Genomic DNA, 24712 nt, shown 5'->3' with positions numbered 1-24712 from the left:
AGGTTCTGTTCTGTAATGGCAAGGCTGTTGACTTCGAAGATGTTAGTGTATGGGGAAGTGACATTGAAAGTGACAAAGAGAGAGCTGGATGGTAATGGAACAGGGAGGATAGACAGGTGATGGAAGGTGGTGGTGTTGTACTTCCAGTAGGGCATAAGGCTGTGGCTGCGAGTTGGTGCTGTAGGTCACCTAAGGTAAAGATTCTTTATGGGGAACCAACTGCAGTGGAACAGCCCAGACGGTTTGTTTTATGTATTTTGAGGAGCATATAGAAGGTGGGTGTGCGTGCATTCCTTTTTTGGAAAGAGGGAAGGATAGGAAGAAGGTTGATTCAGGATAGATGTTCTCTGGAGTGGGGCTAGGAATATGAGTAGGGACTGGGTCATGCTAGTGTTCTGAGACAGGATCACTTGGGCAGTGCTTGTGGATGGAAGAGTTAGACGGTTGGTGAATACCTTCTGTTAGGTAGTTACTACAGTTTATTGTGGCAGTAATGGAACCTTGATCTGCGTGGAAGATGAAGAAGTTAGGGTCTGTTTTGAGGCTGCACACGAGTGTTCTTTCCTCTGTTGGGAGGCTAGTGTTATTGAAAATGGACTTAGGAAGATGAGACAAGGTTGGAAGTAAGGGATCTTGGCAGATAGCCAGTGTTGGGACTGTGTAAAAGTCACAGATGGATGGAGGTTCCGACGTCTTCTGTTCGTTTTGCTAATTATTAAAATCAAATGCATGAATTTCGTCAGCAGATAAACAGTGACATGCTTTGCTCTATACCGCTTATGACAAATCTGTTGATCACAACTTTTTGAAATAATTCCTTATTATGCATTCCTTTTTAATTTTTTTACATAAATGAGACATCTCTCTACAATTAATTTAATTATAATCAAAGAAACCAAAATCTTTTTTTATGATTTTAAAGAATGCGCATATATGGAGTAATCAATTTATCTGATTGTATTGAGAAGTACAATACATAGCTAAAATGAGCCACTGACCAGTTCGATTACAAGAATTCCATCCGACCATGACCGTCTCCCACACCTGTCTAACCACCACCACTTTTTAGTGAACTCAAAGCATTGTAGAACAGAGGAAGTAAAGTACCACATATTTTAAAAAGTCCCAAATTAGTAGTATGGTGAAATATGTATGTTGGATGCATTTTATTGCGTGTGTTTCACTGCACAATAGACTATAATTATGTATCCTGGAAATATTATGACTGCAGTTGATGGAATATTTTCATCTGTGTTTGCAGTACATTTATCATAATGCAGAGTTTGAGAAGCCATTCTTCAGCACCTATGTGAAGACATCGATGTTCACACTTTACTTGTTGGGATTGTGCATTTGGCCTCCTTGGCGGAATCAGTGCAGTAAACCAGCTACATACATGGTGAGTATTACTTGCTGCTTCACTTCTTTATGTTGTTAATGTATCCCACCTTAGTATACTTATAATGTTGTATTTGTGTATGTTTTCTTTAACAGGCTTAGAAAATGCTTTGTTATTTATAGACAATGGTCTTAAAGCAGTACCAGTTATTGCACTCTAGTGATATTTAATGACTAGGTGCTTTACCATCCCTAGAACACTAATTACAGTTATTCACTTTACTTTCTCCAGACTTTCTTTTCCCTCATTCATTGTGGATCAGTTGTGTTCTGTTCCCATTTTGGAGTTTGTACTCCATTATTTCAAAATTTTACAGTAATATGCTGTGGGGAAGTAACACGTATTCCACCCACTGTGCAGTTGTACTTAAGCATTGTCACCCCCCTCCCCCCATTCTTGATGTGACAGGTGTTGAAATTCTACATGTAGACATTGTTACTACTCAACAAGTACAAGCGGAGGCCAAAACAGGAGCTATCTTTTTGCCTACTTCCCACCACCCCTGGGTGCATTTACAATTGTCATCCAGTGGAACTGTAATGGTTATTTTTACCACGTATTAGAACTTGGACAGCTATCATATTATCCAGCAATAGGTATTGCCCTTCTGGAAATTTGATTCCCTGAATCTTATCTTTACCCTATGTAACAGCTTTGGTAATTTTAAAAATAGTTTTCCCTTGAAAGAGCTTCAGTTGGTGTCTGTACATTCATACTTGCAGACATTTTTAGTAAGCACCACACAATACAGCATTATAGGTTTGACTGTTCACGTATATACAGCTGTGGATTTTACTCTCTGTAATGTGTAGATGTTGATGTGTGTACTGAACCTACTGTTATTGCAGAACTCTTTGCCACACATTTTGCTCGAATGTTTGCATCCGACAACTGTCCATATGCCTTCTGTCCACAGAAAAAATGGGTGAGGAAATCTACCTGTCTTACACTACTACCATTTAACACACCTATCAGTGATTGGTAACTTCACAGTGCTCTGGGCCTTGGCTACAACACACCACTTGGACCCTACAGAGTATGCAACCAAATGCTATAATTTCTGGGTGTATATTTATGACACCACCTTCGTGAACTTGTTAAGTCTTTAGTCTGAATACTGGTTTGATGTAGCTTTCCACAATACAGTAGGCTGTGTGTCCTCAGGAAATAAAATTACTAATTTCTCCTTGCTTTCAGCATTTACAGTAAAAATATAACATGTTACAAGGCTAGATCAGTCAGTCATTCAGGCTGTTGCCCGTGCAACTACTGAATAGGCTGCTTGCCCATCTTTCTTCAGGGAACTCTTCATATATACTACTAAGATGCGGTTGCACTTATGGTATGGATGTCACCATAGATTAGGCACACAAACCATTCCACTATAGTAATGTCGACAGTTTGATGGGGAGGAAGAATCACATTCTTGCAGTCTTAATTGTATCTGGTGTAAAAGCAAGCTCCCAGCTGGGTAGAGATTAAGTGTGATTGTTTCAGCAAAACTCGTGGGCAGCTAAGACCCGTCTATATCACAAATGTTTGTAAGTTGCTTTTATGAATGGTTAACTGGCAGTTGTGTTTCTCTGTTGAGATGGGGAGTCTTTTGTTGATCTCTACTGTGGATTTTGGTAGAGCCAACCCACAATTGAGGATTGAACTGCATAGGGTCTGTTATAAGGATGGCTTCTACCTGTTGTCTATACTCCACAATATCTTCTTTGATTTAAAAAAAGACTGTGATACCTTGTAGTGTATTGACCTATATTGTTGTTGTGGTCTTCAGTCCAGAGACTGGTTTGATGCAGCTCTCCGTGCTACTCTATCCTGTGCAGGCTTCTTCATCTCCCTGTACCTACTGCAACCTACATCCCTCTGGATCTGTTTAGTGTCTTCATCTCTTGGTCTCCCTTGACTAAAACCATACCAAACTGCATGAGTCGGTATTAAGAAAGTGCTTCCCAAATTTTTTTTCCAGATTTTTCTTCCTCTCTTGTTGTTTCATGTTTGGGTTGGCACATCTTACAGTGTTCAGGAGTATGGATTTCTAAGCATGCGTTTATGTTGCGACCTCGTGGCTTGCTGCTCACTGGCATGGCACAGCGGTGATGAGTCAAATGCCCTGTATCTCACTGGTCCATTTAGCCTGCACCATTGCTGCTTGCCCCACTGCTCGCTAAAATCCTTGCCAGGCAGTGATATTGAGCTGATTAGTGTTTCGCATTGCGGCCATTACTGTATGTCCTGAATCTTGAGCCGTGATTGGCTACTTCGAGGTCACTCCAGCAGTGCGTGTACTTTGGCAGCACTCTGCTCAGTATGTGAACAGCTGCAGAGCAATTACTCACAGCAGTAGTAGGTTTAGAACCCGTCAGGCATTGGGAACTGTGGTGACCTTCCTGGTCACTACAACCAATATTCTCACCTACAATTACTTTCCTTGAAGGCATCACCTACAAACAAATCCAGGGTATGGCAATGGGCACCTGCTTGGCACCATCCAATACCAACCTATTCATGGGACATTTAGAGAAACCCTTCCTAATCACCTAGAATCTCAAACCCCTCACATGCTTGAGATTCATTGATAACAACTTCGTATTCTCGATCAAGGGTGAGGATACCCTATCTACATTCCTCCAGAACCTCAACACCTTCTCCCCCTTTTGCTTCACATGGTCCTCCTCAATCCAGTGAGCCATCTGCCATGATGTGACCTCCAACTCAAAGATGGCTACATTAGTACCTCCCTCCATATCAAACCCACCAGCAATACCTCCACTTCGGCATCTGCTGTCCATTCCATATCAAGAAGTCCTTTCCATACGGCCTAGTCACCCATAGCTGTCACATCAGTAGTGTTGAGCAGTCCCTCTCAAAATATACCAAGGTCCCACTGAGGCTTTCACAGACTGTTAATTACCCTCACAACTTTGTACAGAAACAAGTTTGCGTGCTTTATCTCTCCAGTCACCCACCATCTCGTAAGTCCCACCACCTGACCACAGAGGAACAGTACCACCCAGAACTGGAGCAACTGAATCACATTCTCTGCCAGGGTTTTGACTAACTCACTTCATGCCCTGGAATGAGAAATGTTGTACTTATTATCTTCCCCACTCTTCCCACAGTGCTACTCTGCTACCCACTGACCCTACACAATATCCTTGCCCATCCGCACTCAAACTCTACTCCCAAACTATTGCCTCATGGGTCATATCCCTGTAAGAGATGTGGTTGCAAAACCTGTACCATATAACCTCCCACCACAATATACTCCAGTCTGCTCACAAGCATTGTCTGCCCCATCAAAGACAGGGCTACCTGTGAAATCAGTCATGTGATGTACAAGCTAAGCTGCATCCACTGTGCTGCATTCTACATGGACATCACAACCAGCAAGCTGTCTGTCCACATGAATGGCATCCAACAAACTGTGGCCAAGAAGAAGTTGGACCACCTAGTTGCTGAGCATGTTGACCAACACAATGTTCTCCATTTCAGTAACTGCTTCACAGCTTGTGTCATGTGGGTCCTTACTAGCAACACCAGCTTTTCTGAATTTCATAGGTGGGAACTCTCCCAGAAATGTGTCCCCTGTTCCTGTAACCCTCCTCACCTCAGCCTTCATTAGTCATTGTCCTTCAATCACCTAACCTCTTCCTTGCTCCCACTCCAGTACTACAAAGCCTTCTATTCCACCAATGTACCCATGTTCTGAGTATTTTTGTTTCTCTCCTTTTCCATTCCCCCATCCATGCACTTTGTCTAACCTGATTGCACCTAGCTGCCATACCCTCTCTCCACCTTGTCCCTGTATGCTCCCATGAGCAGCACTTTGCTGCTCTCCACTCCTACCCTGCTATCCCTCCCCCTTCTTGCCCCAGCCTCCTCCTTACCCCAACCACCTAGATTGCTTCTCCCATCATGTGCTGTTTCTCCCATCATGCGCTGTTACTTTCAGTCTGGTCTCGACAGCCAGAGACAGTTTGTGTGTGTGTGTGTGTGTGTGTGTGTGTGTGTGTGTGTGTGTGTGTACACATTGTCTAATTCAGAAGAAGGTCTTTTGGCCTAAAACTTACTTGTTTAGCAGTCTTTTTGTTGTGCCTGTCTGTGACTCAACATCCTCATTATATGATGAGTAGCAATCTATCCTTGTCATAATATTGTTATTATTCCATCCTGGATTTTTCATTGTTGGATGTCATGGCTTTCTCCATTTGATGATGTTGGTAAGGTTCCATTTTTCCTTTGGAGACAGGGAGATTGTTTGTGCCCTTATATCCACCCTTATTATTTCTATAATATTCACAGAACGCATCTCATTGATAGTTTTGCTCTATCTTTGTCAGTAGCTAATTTTGATATTTCAGTTTCTCATAGCATATCTTCTTTCCTGTTTTTGATCAGCTGGTCTTCTTCTTTCTTGGAAGCATAACATTTTCTCCAACCAATTGAACTATCTTTCAATGTCTGTTCCAAGTTCTCATTCCACCAAACATGTTTCCTTATCATTTTGATCTATTTATATCTTTTGCAGTGTGTACCAATTGTCTTTTTGTATTTTCAAAGTCCTTCTCTACTGGTTGTGCTAGCTCCATGAAATAATTTTCTTTTTCCTGTAGTTTTTGGTGGTGAATCAAGACACAGAGGTGAATCAATAGCAGCTGTTCTGTTGCTCTTTCTGTTAAGAGGTTTGGATCTCACTCAGTACGTATCCCTTGTTTGACACTGCTGATCATTATTGTCGTTTATTTTCTGGGCAGATGTCCGAATTGCATGAACATTGGCTGAATATTATGTTTCTCACATAATTGAAATAACAGTTTTTCATTTTTTGTTGGCCTTTTTACATGGTGGGTAATGCACAGCAGTATTGTCTGGGTCCAGAAGTAAAAAAAAAAAAAAAAAAAACTTTATTTGCAGCGTGTAAAAGATGTTTTTCTTTTAAACCACTGCTACAAAGAAGGCCACCACAAGAAACTTGTTCTTATACTTAAAGTGAAGTACTACTTGTACACCCAGTAAGATTTACAGGTGGTGTTCTAGAATGTATCCCATTGTGGTATCTGCAGCATTCCAGAATTTGTCTATATTTTCAAAGTCCTAATTTTTATCATTTGTTGCGGCATGGATGTTAATGAATATGTACATTTCATTAATGCACCTTACGGTTGGCAAACAGTCACTTATTGATCCGCAGTTTAAGACAGACCTAAGAATTTTGTTGTTGACCCTTTTGCCTTATTCCCTTGCATCATTTGTCCGACCCACTTCCCTCCCTCCCTCCATCGATTTTCAATCTAATTTAGATTCCCTCCAGTTATTATGGTTTTTGTACACCTCTGTATGTTAAATGCACTTATCATATATCTTCTTCTCAATCTTTCTTTATGTGTCAATATGTCCCCTGTTACCTCTGAACCACAGCTGGCATAGTGCTTACCAGTATATTATCTTTGACCTTTTACTGTCTCTGACACTTCTGTCTCCCTTCATCATTGTCTTCCCTTGTCCACACATCACACCTGTCCTCGTCTAGAGGCATGCTGTCCTTTCTGACCTTCCAAAACCTATCCCCCTCTCTCCTCTGATGAAGCAAGGAATTGTTTGTCAGCAGTACTGGAAGGTATTTACCAGCTGTACTGTCTCCTTAACCTTTTATTACTCCCCTTTATGTTTTGTAGATGTATATTTTTTCTGTCTCTGCAATTTAGCCATTGTCTTCCAAGGATTGTGAAGATCTTATTCCTCCTTACACTGTCAGAGGCTTTCTCTAGGTCTGCAAATACTACGAAGGCATTCTGATCTATCATCAATCTACCTTCCACTACAAAGTGCAGTCTTATAATTGCTTATCAGACACCTTACCCCTCCTGAAACAAAACTCATCTCTGTGCAAATGTCTTCAATTTTTTGTCCTATTCTCTTATTATGCTGGTCAGCAATTAATTATAGTAGAGTTGGCAATAGAAGATCCCTGACAGCTGGCAGCACTGTTGCCAACATTCAACTCGACTGCAAATGGCTGCAGGTGAAAACAGTAGTCATCTGTGGAGCTGTGACAATTCTAGGCATTGCCATGGACATACACACAAAATAACATTACATGATTGGTTGAGGTAGATACTGTATATGAAGCAGTCACACCGTGCCCACTGCAAGGATGTTCTTTCACCGATGCTATTACAGCGTGACTTGTCTGGCTAATTATCTGATAGTTTTCACCTGTGCTTTCTTTGACAATGTGATAGTAATGCTTCTCTGGAAATCTAATGGTGTGGTACTAGTTTCAAGGATTTTTTACACCAACTCAATTAAACTTCCTGCTTCTACACGTCTCTCAGAGTATGATATCCCCAAGGGTATTTTGTTGGCTCCTGTTCACTTGTTTCAGCTCATATCATTCAGTGCTCTACGAAATTTTGACTGCATTGTTGGATTATCTCTTAAATGTCTGCAAAGTGGGGAGGGGTTAAGATGAGGCTCTTGCTCCACCCCCAACCTGCAATCTGATGTATAGAGCTTTTATATTACAGAAATCTCATACACATACAAATACACTTCTAGCAGTAATTTCCTGTGAGCATATAACCATTATGTATAAAATTTAGTTCTCGTGGCATGACATGCCTCAGAATGCCCCAACTTAATTATATAAATATTGCCAAGTTTAGAGTCTTGCACACCCCCCCCTTCCCCTTTCCCCCTAATGTTCTTTACCCTGGAGAAATTTCTGTGGACACCCATGGATATTCTATTTCTTTACCATAGACTTCCTCCTCATCTTCTATTATATTTTGGAATACACTGACTGAAATAAATTACAGTACCAAAAAACCGTTAATGAAGAGTAATGAAATTTCAGGAATACATTTGTCAAGGTAACATATTTAAGTGATTAACAGTGCAACATCACATGTTAATGTAAGCATGATATAAGCCATTGCAAACATGAAATGCAGGTACATTAATTACTGTAGTAACCAACAAAATGTTGAATGCAAGCATGTAAGTGTGCATGCAGATGTCAGTTTGAGGGATCAAGTTCCAAGCCTGTTGCACTTGGTCAGTCAATACAGGGACAACTAATGCCGTTTCTGGGTGATGTTGGAGTTGTTGTCTGATGGTGTCCCATATTTACTCAATTGGAGACAGATCTTACGATCGAGCAGGCTAAGGCAACTTGTTGATACTCCGTAGAGCATGTTGGGTTACAAAATGGGTTTTAGGGCAAGCATTGTCCTGTTGGAAAACATCCCCTGGAATGCTGTTCACGAAAGGCAGAACAACAGGTTGAATCACCAGATTAACGTAGAAATTTGCAACCAGGATGCGTGGGGTGACAACGAGAATGCTCCTGCTGTCATATGAAATCGAAACCCAGACCATAACTGCAGGTATAGATCTGGTGTGTCTAGCATGCAGACAGGTTGTTTGCAGGTCCTCAACTGGCCTCCTCCTAACCAACATGCAGCGATCACTGGCATTAAGGCAAAACCCACTTCATCAGAAAACACAACAGACTTCCACCCTGCCCTCCAATGAGCTCTCACTTGACACCTCTGAAGTCACAAATGGCGATGGTTTGGGGTCAGAGGGATCCATGCTGCAGGGCATCTTGCTCAGAGCTGTCTTTGAGGGAACTGCTTTGTAAGTGCCATGTGTCCATCTGGGGCCCAGTCTTCTTACGACCATACATTATCTTGACCACCACTGCCGGCAGTCATTTACACGCACACGCACTGAAAAGCCAAAGAAACTGGTACACCTGAACACGACATGGCTTGGACTTGACTGGCTGAAGGGAATTGACACCATGAATCCTGCCGGGCTGACCATACATCCATGAGAGTATGAGGGGATGGAGATCTCTTCTGAACAGTACATTGCAAGGCATCCCAGATATGCTCAGTAATGTTCATGTCTGGGGAGTTTGGTGGTCAGTGCAAGTGTTATGCTTACATACTTTTCATCTGTCAGAGATGCGTCTAGACCTATCAGGGGTCCGATATAATTTCAACTGTAAATGCCCCACACTATTACAGAGCCACCATCTTGAACAGTCCGCTGCTGACATGCAGGGTCCATGGGTTCATGAGATTGTCTGCATACTCGTACATGTCCATCTGCTCGATACAATTTGAAACGAGACTCGTCTGACCAGGTAACATGTTTCCAGTCATCAGCAGTCCAGTGTCGGTGTTGACAGACCCAGGCAAGGCATAAAGCTTTATGTTGTGCAGTCATCAAGGGTACACGAGTGGGCCTTCAGCTCCAAAAGTCTGTATATTGGTTTGCATGCTGACACTTGTTGATGGCCCAGCATTGAAATACGCAGCAATTTGTGGAAGGGTTGTACTTCTGTCACATTGAACGATTCTCTTCAGTCTTCATTGGTCCTGTTCTTGCAGGATCTTTTTCTGGCCACAAGGATGTCAGAGATTTGATGTTTTGCTGGATTCTGATATTCACAATACACTCATGAAATGAAATGGTCATACAGGAAAACCCTCACTTCATTGCTACCTCAGAGATGTTGTGTCCCATCACTCGTGTGTCAACTGTAACACCATGTTCAAACTCAATTAAATCTTGATAACCTGCCTGTGTAGCAGCAGTAACCAATCTAACAACTGCACCAGACACTTGTTGTTGTATATAGGTGTTGGTGATCGCAGTGCTGCATTCTGCCTGTTTACATGTCTCTGTATTTCAATAAGCATGCCTATACCAGTTTCTTTGGCACTTCAGTGTATATGTAACAAAGAAAATATATTCAGATGTGAGTTAGTAGCTCCTACCCACCACCTTTTACACATTACAATAACAGAAATTCTTCTATGGAAAAGGAGGAGTGTCAAGGAGAAACTGTCTCAGTTTGTTATCAAATTTTTCTTTGCAGTCTGTCAATCATTTTATATCACTTGGTGAATGATCAAAATTTTTTTTGCAGCATTGTGCACCCCTTTTTGTGCTAAAGACAACCTTAATGTGGAGTAATGCATGTCTTTTTCCTTCTGGTACTGTAATTATGCATGTGGTTGTTCCTCTTCAACTGTAGTGGATTATTTACAACAGACTTGGTGAGGGAATAAATATAGTGTGAAGCAGTAGTTGGAATGCTCAACTCCTTAAACAGGTGCCTATAAGATGATTTTGGGGTTGGGGGGTGGGGGGAGCACCACAAATTATTCTCACAGTATGTTTTTGCATAATGAAGACTTCCTTTCTTAAAGATGAGTTACCACAGAACATTATTCCATACAACATTATTGAATGAAAATATGGAAAATATGTCAGCTTTCTGATTTCTCTCTCCTCAAGATCTGCAGTCGTTCTAAGCACAAATGTGGCTGAATTAGTTGTTTTAGGAGTTCCAAAAGTTGTTTTTCCAATTTAAATTCTCATCAATAAGGACCACTAAGAATTTTGAAGTTTCTACCATATTTATTATTTCCTCACAATGTGTTACACCTGTGGTTTGTGTAGTACCTCTAGATGTGCAAAACTAAGTACATTGTGTCTTTTTAAAATTGAGGGTGAGACCATTCGCAGAAAACCAATAATAATACTTTTAAGAACTTTGTTTACCATTTCTTGTGTTTCGCAGATAGGCACAACAAAAAGACAAGACTCTCACAATTAAAACTTTCAGCCATTAAGGCCTTCGTCAATAGTAAACCACACACACACACACACACACACACACACACCTGCAGTCTTAGGCAACTGAGATCGTACTGCGAGCAGCAGCGCCAGTGCACGATGGGAGTGGCGACTGGGTGGGGGTAAGGAGGAGGCTGGGGCAGGGAGTGGGAGGGATCGTATGGTGGGGATGGCAGACAGTGAAGTGCTGAAGGTTAGATGGAGAGCAGAGGAGAGGTAGGAAGGGGGGGGGGGGGGGGAGAGTAGCGGAAAATGAGAGAAATAAAAAGACTGGATGTGATGATGAAATGATGGCTGTGTAGTGCTAGAATGGGAACAGGGAAGAGGCTGGATGAGTGAACACAGGGACTAACAAAGGTTGAGGCAAGGAGGGTTATGGAATGTTCCTGCAATACATCCTACGTTCCTGTGACCCTCCTGGCCTCAACCTTCACTAGTCACTGTCGTTGCATTTCCAGCCCTTTCCGTGTTCCCATTCCAGCATTACACAGCCATCATTCCACAATCACATCCAATCTTTTTATTTCTCTCCTTTTTCTCAACCCCCCACCCTTCCCCACCTCTTCCCTGCCCTCCGTCTAACCTGCAGCACTTCACTGTCCGCCACCCCCACTATCCTGTCTCTCCTCCTCCTTACCCCTATCCAGTCCGCCACTCCCATCATGCACTGATGCTGCTGCTCGCAGTGCAGTTTCAGTTGCCTGAGACTGCAGTTGTGTGTGTGTGTGTGTGTGTGTGTGTGTGTGAGTTTTTAATAACCTTTCTTAGTAATTTTGAGTACTTTTTGTAATGTGCAACTTCTGCAAGATTGCTACTTGTTCTTGCCAAAAATGCATTTCCCTTTTCCTTTCACAAGATGCTTTAATCCATCCAGTGATCCATTGCTTTAGTGTTTTTTCGGACTACCTTATGTGGAAAGGTATTTTCAAATAGTGAATAATGAAATAGATTAAAATTTATATTAGCATATGGTTCATTATAAATTACATCCCGTGTCATCTCCTGTAAGCTATTCTTAAAAACATTTGTCCTGGAGTCATTAATTTTTCCAACTGATTTCCACTGAGGAGTATCCATACTGTACGGTGATATGTTATTTATCCGAACTAACTGTGCATCATGATCAGAGAGGTCATTTGGCAGTGGTTAAAAAGTTATTTCCTTACTTTGAGCTTCACAAAGAAAACATTATCAATTAGTGTCCAACTGTCCTTATCCACCTGGTTTGTAAAGTTAACACTTGTAAATTTTAGTTATTGTAATTTACATTTAATCTTCCTGTATGCCACGTTGCTTTGTACTACAATGTTTCCTTTCTTGATATCTCTCAAGGCAGCTGTGTAAAATGAGCTGCTTCCTTGACCACTGTGACGGCAGTTATCATGAGTACATAATATTATTCTTACAGAAGGGGGAATTTCCTTTAAAGAATTGTATAATTACAAGGAGATAGAGTAGTTGGTCAGTGTTTGCGTTGAGGAGATGAAATTAGAACACTGCTGATTGACAGTGGAGGTGGAGAAAGGAAGCAAAAACTATTTCTAAAACTTGGAACTGTTAACGTCTTCCTCAGCAAGGAAAGAGGAATGAGATAGATTTGGGAAGGAGGTAGAGTCTCTTTCCAAGTCAGTTTTCCCGAATCTATCCATCTTTCTTCCACAAGGAATAACAGTCCCGAAAGCTGAGGATAGTTATTTCCCTTTCAAATGTACCTGTATACAGTATTCCAGTATTATTCTGGAGATGTTATAGGACACATAGTGAATGATGAGGTGTTTAGATACTTGCAGTATGGATCAGAGTATGAGATGAGCTCCACTTTGTCCAAGTTTTATGTGACTTCTGCATTTTGCTTTCAGAAGTAATAGGATGGAGACTGTGTTGCATAAAGGATTTGTTCAGCTGTGACATTCAGATATCATTAGGAATTTTTATCTATTTCCTTTGTGAAATTTCAACCAATATTTACCTGTACTTTGTGTTAATTGAAATCAGGATCTTCACACAACCAGTGATTATACTTTTTATTTAAAGGTAGTAGTGTATTATTAGAAGACTAATTAGCTTAAATTATAAATGATTACATAAAATCACATTTTAGTTGTATTACTCATGAAAATTGTGTTGCTGCTGTGAATGATTCTGGCCTGTTAGAAATCTTGTGCTTTATAAGAAATACGCGATAGTACACACATCAACTTGTACAATTATTTCTAAGTTGCCCAACCAGTGATGTATTTGTGTTACAGTGCACTGAGTGTAATGAATTACATATATTTTTGTGTTTTTGTGAAATTCTGTATGTTTTTTCTTCCTTTCAGTATATTGATCCCAATGTGGAAGATGAAAATTTCTACTCGGAAGCAAATACAAGTTTGGTAAGATTCAACATGTTCCTTTGTTTAAATTTATGTATTATTAATACAAAAATATTTTTATGATAAAATTGCTATAATGTATCATTACAGTAAGTGCTATTAATTGGTAGTTTATCAGATATTTAATTTATTTATAAGCAGGGGCTTTTGAAGTTCAGTACTGACTGGCATTAATGACTAGTAAGAGCATTTCTTTGTAGATACTGAAACATACAATAAGTGTATATACCCTGTTGCCTGGATTATGTAACCATGCTTAACTGGGTGAAGAGGAAACTTTGTTACAAACTAACTTCAGTTGAATGATTTGGAGATTGCCTTTTACCTAACACTTGTGCCTAAGGTAGTTAATTCTGTACACTGTAGAAAGAAAACTGGGGGAGAGCCATTTGCAGTTTAGTGCCTCAATAAATTGTTTTTTGTCGATTTCATCATGCATTAAAGCAAAATGAACTGAGAAATTGTGGAGAAAGGGGGAATCAGAATCATTTATTATTTTCCTGAAGCATTAATTAATGACTAGAGACATGGGGTGCAACAGCCCAAGGTGACTTACATAGGGTACTGGCATTACAGAAAAGAGCTGTGAGAGTCATTTGCGGGGCTGGACTTAGTCATGCTAAATTGTATTAAAATACTGTTTTTACAGTGATTACTATGTATGTGCTAGAGTAGTCTTGCTGGTCAGAATATTGTAGCAAATCATAATCCAGTCCACACAAAATTAACACAAAAAGCAAAGAAATACCACTGTGTGAAAAGGGCTGGTATGCAAGAATCATATTAGCAAATACATTGCCCATTGCATTTTAATTCCTTCAGCACTGAAGCATAAAATGTTATTTTACCTCACTTGTGAATAGAACTTGCAAAATTTTAATGATTTTTATTTTTTTCTCTTCTTTTTTTTCTTTTGTAGTTTGTGAAGGTGGCAGTATACAGCCAAAACCACTCATGATAAAAAACATGTTACTGTGATTCTGTCTAGAAGAAATAAAAATTATACAGTGTGTGTTGTCACTTTTGTCCCTGGACAGAATGTTGTTCTTTCCAGTTTAAATTCAGTTAGTTTGTTAAGTGATCTGTGATTGTAAACAGGTTTTTGGAATATGCACAATTTTGGCATGATGCCATAGCATGCCCAAGGAGTTCAGTGAGGAGCAATATTTCATGTGGAAGTCTGGAGAGAAGAATCAGTGGAAGATGTAAATGGTGTATCCGGTTTGAAGCATGTAAGAGTTAGTGTGTAAGTGATTAGTTTTCATTTCAAATTTGGAGTAGTTATGCAGAGTGAAAGTTGTGCAGTTTGGTCAAATGACTCCTTTTCTGCAGGGGTGACTATTTCTCTAATGGCAAAGCACACTGCTGCTGCTTTTTGGAGGTTACTGTGAGTGAGGTACTTTTACATAGTACTGATTTTGCTTCTCTTGGAACGGGCCACTAATAATTACAGAAATATTTTAGTGCTATTGGTCTTGTTAAATCATGAAGATGATGAATAACAATGGAAATGTTGAAACTTCCTGACAGCTTAAAACTATGTGCCAGACCAAGACTCAGACAGAACATTTCATTTTGTGTGCAATATTCTTGCATATTAAGCTATTTAGGTAAGAGTCACAGACCAGCCTCACAGCTTCAGTTCTTCCAGAACGTCTCTCTTACATTGCGGGACTAGCACTCCTGGAAAAGAAGACACCATGGAGAACGGCTTACCTACAGCATAAGACAGGCTGTTCCAATACTATCATCTGGAGCATGGGCACTGTGGGCAGGCATAGGCAGTAAAGGCTACACACCAGATGGCCCTACTGCACTGTGTTCATGTCTCATTCTGTTGTGTATGTGTGCCATTTGCCCACCCCTGCCCACAGATACTTGGTCGAGGCTTACCGTCGTGTATCCTTAGGCCTGGCTCTCTGTCTGTGCACTGTGCCCACCCCTGCCCACCTCTGCTTGCAGACAGACACTCAAGATGGAACAGCAGCAAGACAATTGCGTGTCTCTGGTTTGAGTCCCAGTCAAGTGCAGAGTTTTAATCCACTGTAGAGTGAATGATTCATTCAGGAAAGGAAGCGGTAACAATTTGTGTTTATATACTTGGAATGGAAATGGAAATGCCGTGTGGCTAGGGCCCTCCTTCGGGTAGACCTGGGAATTGAAACTGGTTAATAATGCCACATTTTCCTGTTCTTTCCTGTGACTGTCACAAGCAGGCTTTTTAATGTGTGGAAATTATACAAATCAGGTGGAGTGTGTGAAACTTTAATCCTTTCTAAAGGCGGAGTGAACTTTTCACTGTTAGAGTAAGTGTTTGCAGAGTATTTAGTGCTATTTGTGCATAACCATTTAACCCTTGTCCTATGTTTCCAAGCACTGGGGCCCAACTGTGATGCATCTGACATGAGCTGCAGTCTTCTGGGGATGGGTGGTGGGGGTAAGGAGGTGACCTATGGAGGAGAGGGGCAAAATAGCAGTGTGAAGGGTGAGGAAAGATGCTGTGCTGTCTGTGGGATATGTGTATGTGTGGTGGTGGTTGCTGGTAGCAATTTGTGGTCACTGACAGTTTGTTAGTTGTCACGACCATGTAGAAAGTGGAACAATGATTGCAGCTTAGTTTGTAGATCGCATGGCTGCTTTCTCAGGTAGTCCTGCCTTTGATGGGGTAGGAGCTGCCTGTGACAGGACTAGAGGATGTAAGCTGCAAACTACTGTACCACTGCGACAACTAATAAGCTGTTTGTCCACATGAATGGTGAACTGCCAAACTGTGGTCAAGAGACAGCTGGACCACTCAGTGCCTGAACATGCTGCCTAACATGATGTGCTTTGCTTTAATGACTTTTGCAGCCTGTGCCATCTGGATTCTTCCTGCTAATGCCAGCTTTTCTGAATTGCACATGTGGGAACTCTCACTAAAACATATGTCATTCCTGGAACCACCGTCCTCAAACTTCACTATCCATGCCTTCCACCTACTTATCCCCTTGCTCCCTCCCGCTTCAGCAAGACACATGCCTTCTATTCCACCACCACATTTGCTAGTCTTTTACCCTTTCTTTGCTTCTAAAACTTAGGACAAAGAACTCTGATTTGATATGTTAAAAATTGCACTTTCACGCAATATTTTGTTCAGAGCACTTTCGTGGTTATGGATGTACCTTCTATTGCATCCATGCTCAACACCTGTTGTTCACTTCCACCCACTAGCAATAAATAAATAAATGTACAGCAGGAGAACAAGGTTTCAAAATTGTTGATAAATTTAAATATTGAGGTGAAATCATAACTTAAAATCTAAATAAGAAACCATAATGGTAAAATAGAATTAAAAAGCTGAAGAAAGCAAATTACATTACCAAAAACACAGATAACAAAAAAGCCTTTCCATAGACGCAAAATTGAAACATTATAAAACACGCAGGACCAGAAATAACTTATGCATCTGAAACCATCTTCATAACAACTAATACAGCAGAAATTGACAAAATACTAAAGATAGGTAGAAGAAAAATTACGTCATACATAAATAAACCATATCAGGTAAATGGACGTTGGAGAATAGCTTCAAATGAAACAGTGTGCAAGAAAATAGAACCAGTAATCAACACTATGGGGGAAGAAACGTTTGTCTTTCTTAGGACATATGATAACACCAGAAAATAGAATTAGTAAAGGAATAATAGAAAAATTGTGGAATAGTAAGAGCAACATTAAATGGATCACAGGGAACAAGGAAGATATGAAGGAACTCCAAAATTACAGTATATGATGTAACAAAAACAAAACACAGAAAACCAGAATTCTGCAAGACACACAAACCAGGCTGAAAATGAAGATCAATAAAAGGGCTACAGGAAGAGTGATCACAGATGAAAAAAGAAAGAAAATATCTGAAAGAATGAAGAACTATTGGGCAGACAGAAAGACAAAACTCTCACAATATAATAATAAATTATAATCATCTCTGTATAACCACTGCACTATTGAATTGTCTTATTGAGTTGTTATTGAACTGTGTCATATTATTAAATAACAACAACCTGTATAAACCTTTGTATAACTGACTGAAGTGGTTCAACGAAGGCCATAAAACAAAAATAAATAATAAATACATGATATACAAGGTGGTATATGGCACATAAAGAAGATGTTGACTCGCAGAGAGGCACAATGAAGAAGATTGCTGAAAAATATAAGCTATTGCACAGAGTCCTTCTTCCAAAATATAAAACACGCGCGCACACACACACACACACACACACACACACAAAGCACAGCTCACATACACATGGAAACTGTCTCCAGGCACTGGGACCAGACTGCAACTACATCTGACCTGACCGGCATTCTGCTGAAGTGGGTGTTGGGAGTAAGGAGGGGCATAGGATGGAAAGGAGGAGAGATAGCAGGGTGGGGGGGGGGGGGGAGATTATGGGCTGCCTGTGGGTGCTTGCAGGGAGTGGGACAGGTCTTACAACTACTCCAGCCCTGTCACAGGCATCTCCTACCCTGTGAAAGGCAGGGCTGCCTGTGAAAGCAGTTGTGTGATCTAAAATGAAGCTGTAACCACAATGCTACTTTTTTATGTGGGCATGCGAACCAGCTAGCTGTCTGTCTGCATGAATAGCTGCTGTCAATTTGTGGTCAAGAGAGAGCTGGACCACCCAGATGCTGAAAATGATGCTCAACATGATCTACTTTAATGACTGCTCCACAGCCTGCACCATCTGGATTCTTCCTACCAACACCACTTTTTCTGAATTGTGCCAGTGGGAAGTCTCCCTACAACATACTCTTTGTTCCCGTATCCCCCTGTGGCCTCAACCTTTGCTGGCCTCTGATGTCTACTTACCTACCCTCTTTCCTGCTCCTACTCCAGTGCCACACGACTTCTGTTCCACCGATGTACGCACTAGTCTTTTCCCCTTCTCTACTCTTATCCCCTCCCCCTCCCTTCCCCCCTCCCTTCCCCCCCTCCTTTTCCCCCTCCCTCCCCCTTCACCCTCCCCTCTCCTCTCCTCTCTCCCATCCCCCTCCCCTCTCCCCTCCCCCTCCCCTCCCCTCCCCTCCCCTCTCTCTCTCCTCACCAGCACAGCCTTCCAATACTGCACATAGAAGCCCTATCCTGTCACATGTCCCTGCACACTCCCACAGGCAGCACAGCATCTTCCCCTACCTCTATCCTGCTATCCCTCCCCCTCCCCGCCATGCTTCCTCCTTACCCTCATCACCCACCCTGTCAGATTGCTGCTCATATCAGATGCAGTCACAGTTGTGCCCCAGCACCCACATACAGTACCTTGAGTGTGTGAGAGTTGTGGTTGTGCGAATGCGTGTTTCATATTTTGAAAGGACTTACTTGTTTTAGCAGTCTCAACATCTTCTATGTGTTGAGTAGCAATTTACCCTTTCTGTGGTTGTTATTCCTTTATGGTCTTTCCATTGTTTTATTTAGGCACTGCGGCACCTTATTTTTGATTTATGGGCTGAATTTTGTGGTTCTTGTTTATGTGAGTACACATTTTTACAAAACCATCCAGAGCACTATTTGTATTTCCAGTTCTCTTACATTTTCATTTGTGTGTGTGTGTGTGTGTGTGTGTGTGTGTGTGTGTGTGTGTGTGTGTGTGATATAAATCGTGCTCAAGATTATTACAGGTCCTGTACAGTCTTGTGTAACATGCCATTGTCTGTCTGCTGATTTTGTCAACTTAGAAGTCCGTTGGTATAATTCAGTTCCATTGCAACTTACTCTCTTCATTTTGCAAAATGCTAGTAGGTATGCATTGAAAAAAATTGGCACTGTATTGCAAGAAATTGTATGTTGTTTATGTGGAAGTTCCAATGTTAATTTTGCAACTAATTCATATCTGATCTTGCTGTATATCTCTGATGTCCTTTTGCCACTGACTACTAGGCACTGTAACATCATTTGGCTAGTAGAGCTATGAGTACAGTTGTTATTTGTAACTGCAAGACATTTTGGAATCAAATTCAATTAGTTTGGTCTTGTACACTGAGCTTTAAATCTCCATGCTTTGGAAATAGCTGTTCTGATTGACTTTCTTTGCTAAAATTCATTAGAATGTTGTCCATATAATGAATTTGTCACCCATGCATTCGTTTTCTGAGAGTCACTGTAATTTTTATCAGAATTTTGGTTTATGTTGTTGATTCGTCACTTGATATCACATAATGGTCACAAACTGTATTTTGCAAAGGAATCGTAAATTAAATTATTTGGCAGTTACTATTACTGATAAGATCTGAATACCTGACTTTTGTTGTGTGTCCTGTTAATGGGTCTCCAATGTTCCCCAGAAAATCAAAGATGTTTCCAGGTGCACTGTAGTTCACACAATGTGATTATTGTGGCATTCAAGTTTTACAGTCACATTGTGACATATTATTCATCAACTGATAAATATTATTGTCCATTAAAAAGGAATAACTACTTACAGCACAAGCATACAGCATAGTTCTCCCACTACCTTTCAAACATAAAAGATCAGTTTCACGGATTACAGAGGTATCCAGTGTTAGTTCCTTACACAATCTTCATCTCCATATATATTGTGCAAGACAACATATGGAGCACCCCAATCATTTTGTTTCCCAGTCCATTCACATATAGAATGGGGGTTAAAAAATTGTCTAAAAGCCTCCACACAAACCCTAAATTCTTGCATCTTATCTTTGTGGCTCTTAAATGAAATGTTCGTTGGCGGTAATAGAACTGTTCTGCAGGCTGCCTCAAATACTGGTTCCCTAAATTTCTGCAATACCACATAAAATTTACAGTAGGCATGACATTTTAGTAATTTGTTTGAAATACAATATATTTACAATTTAACTACAAATATGAGTGCTAAATAAATAAACATGTGTGTGGCTCAAAATGCTATGATCTTTTATGACTGTTGTTATTCCATTACTCTAACAGTCCCCCCACTCCCTTATTACTGGGATGTGTAGTTTGTGTCTGTAGGTTTGCAGAGTGTTGGTTTCTCCTTGTTGTGTAGCTCCCTCAGTTTTTTACCAATGAGCATACACCTGATACAGGAATGTCCTCTGCATTGTGTAAGATTTTTAAGTTATTATTCACTAGTTAGAAACAGTAAGCATTTATTACATGTGTATTTTGTTTTCTTTTACAGAGTGATCCAACTTATGTCCCCATCAAATTACCAGACCCAAGTGACAGAAGTTCAGGAACGGAAAGTGATGATTCATCTGTGAAGTCAGTGCGTTTTAGTAAACTTGCAGAGGTGAGTTCTGCAGAATTTTGTTTTACATCCCATATTCTGCACTGGTAACTGTTAGAACATTTGATAAATGAAACAGACATATTTTTTGTAGAAGGACACTGTGATTATAAAGTTTATGATAAGATATTTGTTAAAATATTTACTTTCTTTTGCCATCTGCTTACAAGTAAAGAAAGAGAGATCTCTTGTGCTTCTGCCATTTCATCAGTTTTCATACACGTGGCTTGAAGAAACCAACACACAGTTCTCTTAATATTTATGTGTTGGTTTCTACTATTTTTGTCAGTCCCATTCTGATGCTATTTTCACTCATTTTCATTTACATTATTTTGCTTGTAATTACTCTAATAGATACTATCTCAAAAAATCTCCACTGTGTCCTAGCATATATTGTTAAAATATATGATGGAATAAATCCACCCATCGGCTGTGAAGAGTAGGCTTCATGGATTGCCATTATGATGCATTACTTAAAGATGTTTCAGGAGTAACAAGATAATGTGGGAAATATCTGGTCAGCAAAATATAGGTTGATCAAAAAAAGGAAATATAGTCAATTTTATAGAATGGAAACATGAAAGGAATGTCTAAAATATTAACCAATTTGGAGGACGACATTTTTCCACCAGACTGCAAATAATTTTTTTTTTTCCCTACACTACCAGTTTCGTTCATTGCCCATTCTCAGTGTGCCTCTAGTAACATGTGGCTACACCCTTGTCATTAATGTAAAATCTCGTAGCAAACATACTTGTGCAAAGTGCAGTCATCAAATGTCCTCATCTTGCAATATTTCCTACAGAACACACTGTATACACTCACTCAGTGAACTGTCACGTGCAATTTGCATGGGAAATTTTGAACCGATTGAATCAATACTAATCAATTAATTTTTATTTCAATATAGTGTAGAACCTGCACACTATGTTACTAAAACTTCATTAATGTGGAACCATTGCTTCCTATGTACATCTACACTATGCAAACCACCATGAAGTGCATGGGAGAGGGTATGTCCCATTGTATCAGATATTATGGTTTCTTCCCATTCCATTCACGTGTGGAGCTTAGGAAGAATGCCTCTGTGCCTGCTGTAATTATTCTAATTATGTTGTTCACAGTCCCTTTGTGCAACACATAGGGGGTTGAAGTAGATTCATAGAGTCGCCATTTAAAGCCACTTAACTTTTCCAGGATAGTTTATGCCTGTCTTCAAGAGTCTGCCAGTTCAGTTTCTTCAGCATCTCTGTGACACTCTCCCATGGGTGAAACTAACATGTGACTGTTTATGCTGCCTGTTTCTATATATATATATATTTAATATCCCCTGTTGGTCATATTTGGTACAGATCCTGCTCGCTTGAGCAATATTCTAGATGGGTCACACGAGTGATTTGTAAGCAATGTCCTTTGTAGACAGATTGTACTTCCCAAGTATTTTACCAATAAACCAAAGTCTACCACCTGCTTTTCTCATGACTGAGTCCATGTGATCATTCCATTTCATATTCCTGCAAAGTGTTACACCCAGGTATTTGTATGAGCGTCCAATTCCAAATGTGACTCATTGATATAATGGCCAGGATACTAGACATTTTCCTTTCTTGAAGTGCACAATTTTACATTTCTGAACATTTAAAAAGTTGTCAATTTTTACACTTTTTTGAAATCTTGTCAAGATAAAAAATAAACAGCAAGGGTTCCAATACAATTCACCAGGGCACACCAGAAGTTACTTCTACATTTGACGACAACTCTCCATCCAAGATAACATGCTGCATTTTCCCTACCAAAAAGTCCTCAATCCAGTCACAAACTTCATCTGATACCCCCATATGATTGTACTTTTGATAATAGGAGTGGTACTGAGTCAAATGATTTTTGGAAATCAGTGCCTCACCTGACTGTTTTAATCCAAAGCTTTCAGTATGTCATGTGAGAAAATTGTGAGTTAGTATCTGTTGATCCATCATGGACATGGCACCTTGGCTGGTCAAGCAATTATCAGTGAAATTCACCAGTAGCTGTGTAATTGACATGTTATTTTATTTTATTTTATTTTATTTTATCTACCATTTTCGGCATTCCACTATGCCATCTTCAGGCCCCATTTGCGTCTCTCAAAAATAAACAATATAGTCATTCCTGTATGTCATGAATTCAAAATGAAGACTTGATTGCAATCAAGTCTTCAGATGAATGACTTGGGACATGGGTTTGAAATCCCAACATCCAGGAATATATACGGCACTGTATGACTATATCGTTTATTTTTGTAGAGATGCATATGGGGCCTGAAGATGGCATAGTGGAATGCTGAAACTGGTAGTCAAAATAAAATAAAATGACATCTCTGTTGGTGAATTTCATTGATAATTAAGTGTGAATTAGGTTTCACATATTGATGTTTTTGAAATCCATGCTGGTTGGCATTCAGGTGGTCATTCTGATACAGGTATCTCATTGTGTTTGAACTCAGAATATGTCCTAAGATTCTACAAAAAATCAGTGTCAAGGATATTGGACAGTAGTTATGTGGATCACTTCACTGACCTACTTGTAGGTTGGTGTGACCTGTGCTTTCTTGCAACTACTGGGCACAGTTTTTTGTTTGAGGGATCTATGATAGATTATAGTTAGAAGAGGGGCTAACTCAACCACAAATTCAGTATAGAATCTGATAGGGATTGAATCAGACTGTGGAGCTGTCTTCAGTTTTAGTGATTTCAGCTGGTTCTCAATGTCACTGACACAGATTCTTATTTCACTCATGTTTTCAGTAGTACTAGGATTAAATTGGGGCAGTTGTGCTGGCTTTTTCTTTGTAAAGGAAAATTTGAAAATATAAGTGGAAAATCCAGAATAGAATGTTACAATATTATGAAAAGGAAAGTTGTTATTCACTGTATGGCAGAGATGCTGAGTCACAGATAGGCACAACAAAAAGACTGCCTCAAATAAAGCTTTTGGCCATTAAGGCCTTCATCAACATTTACAACAGGTACACACAAACACACTCACACATAAGCAACTCACACACACGACTGCAGACTCAGAAAACTGAAACAGGTTTCAGTCAGATCTACAGTCTGAAGACTGCTTTGGCAGCTCTCCTGTGTGAGCCTCTTTATCACTGCATAACTATTGAATATCATTGACTGTTAAAAATAATTGACATAAATTGTGAAACTTCCTGGCAGATTAAAACTGTATTCCAGACCGAGACTCGAACTCGGGACCTTTGCCTTTCGCGGGCAAGTGCTCTACCAACAGAGCTACCCAAGCACGACTCCCGCCCCGTCCTCACAGCTTTACTTCTGCCAATACCTCGTCTCCTACCTTCCAAACTTTACAGAAGCTCTCCTGCGAAACTGCAGAACTAGCACTCCTGAAAGAAAGGATATTCCGGAGACATGGCTTAGCCACAGCCTGGGGGATGTTTCCAGAATGAGATTTTCACTCTGCAGCAGAGTGTGCGCTGATATGAAACTTCCTGGCAGATTAAAACTGTGTGCCGGACCGAGACTCAAACTCGGGACCTTTGCCTTTTGCGGGCAAGTGCTCTACCAACAGAGCTACCCAAGCACGACTCACGCTCTGTCCTCACAGCTTTACTTCTGCCAGTACCTCGTCTCTACTGGCAGAAGTAAAGCTGTGAGGACGGGGCATGAGTTGTGCTTGGGTAGCTCAGATGGTAGAGCACTTGCCTGCGAAAGGCAAAGGTCCCGAGTTCGTTTCTCGGTCCAGCACATAGTTTTAATCTGCCAGGAAGTTTCATATCAGCGCACACTTCGCTGCAGAGTAAAAACCTCATTCTGGACCTAAATTGTATTTTTCTGAACTGTTGTGCCTTTATTAGTCCAACAGCTTCTCTTAATGTTAGAGGGTCAATGCCAACAGGCATTGACACTAACACCAAGAGAAGCTGTCAGTACTTTAGAGGCTTTTTTCTGCATTCAAATCATATTCTTGAGCTGTAGCGACATGAAGTGTGATAG

General features: G+C 40.4%; 1 protein-coding gene across 2 annotated transcripts in view; it reads left to right on the top strand.

Annotated features, from left to right (window-relative positions):
• The window catches only part of LOC126190870 (solute carrier family 35 member F5), a 167490-nt gene that overhangs the window by 57662 nt on the left and 85116 nt on the right, over nt 1-24712 (top strand). For both annotated transcript variants that reach the window (XM_049931469.1, XM_049931468.1), the window contains 3 exons: nt 1262-1399; nt 13387-13443; nt 20604-20714. In XM_049931469.1, coding sequence (XP_049787426.1) covers nt 1322-1399; nt 13387-13443; nt 20604-20714 — 246 coding nt within the window. In that variant the 5' untranslated portion in view covers nt 1262-1321. The remainder of the gene's footprint in view (nt 1-1261; nt 1400-13386; nt 13444-20603; nt 20715-24712) is intronic.

Source organism: Schistocerca cancellata, chromosome 6 (genome assembly GCF_023864275.1).
Source record: "Schistocerca cancellata isolate TAMUIC-IGC-003103 chromosome 6, iqSchCanc2.1, whole genome shotgun sequence".
NCBI classification, from domain to species: domain Eukaryota; kingdom Metazoa; phylum Arthropoda; class Insecta; order Orthoptera; family Acrididae; genus Schistocerca; species Schistocerca cancellata.
The sequence above is the reverse complement of the archived record's forward strand: the minus strand, read 5'-3'. Positions and strand labels throughout refer to the sequence as shown.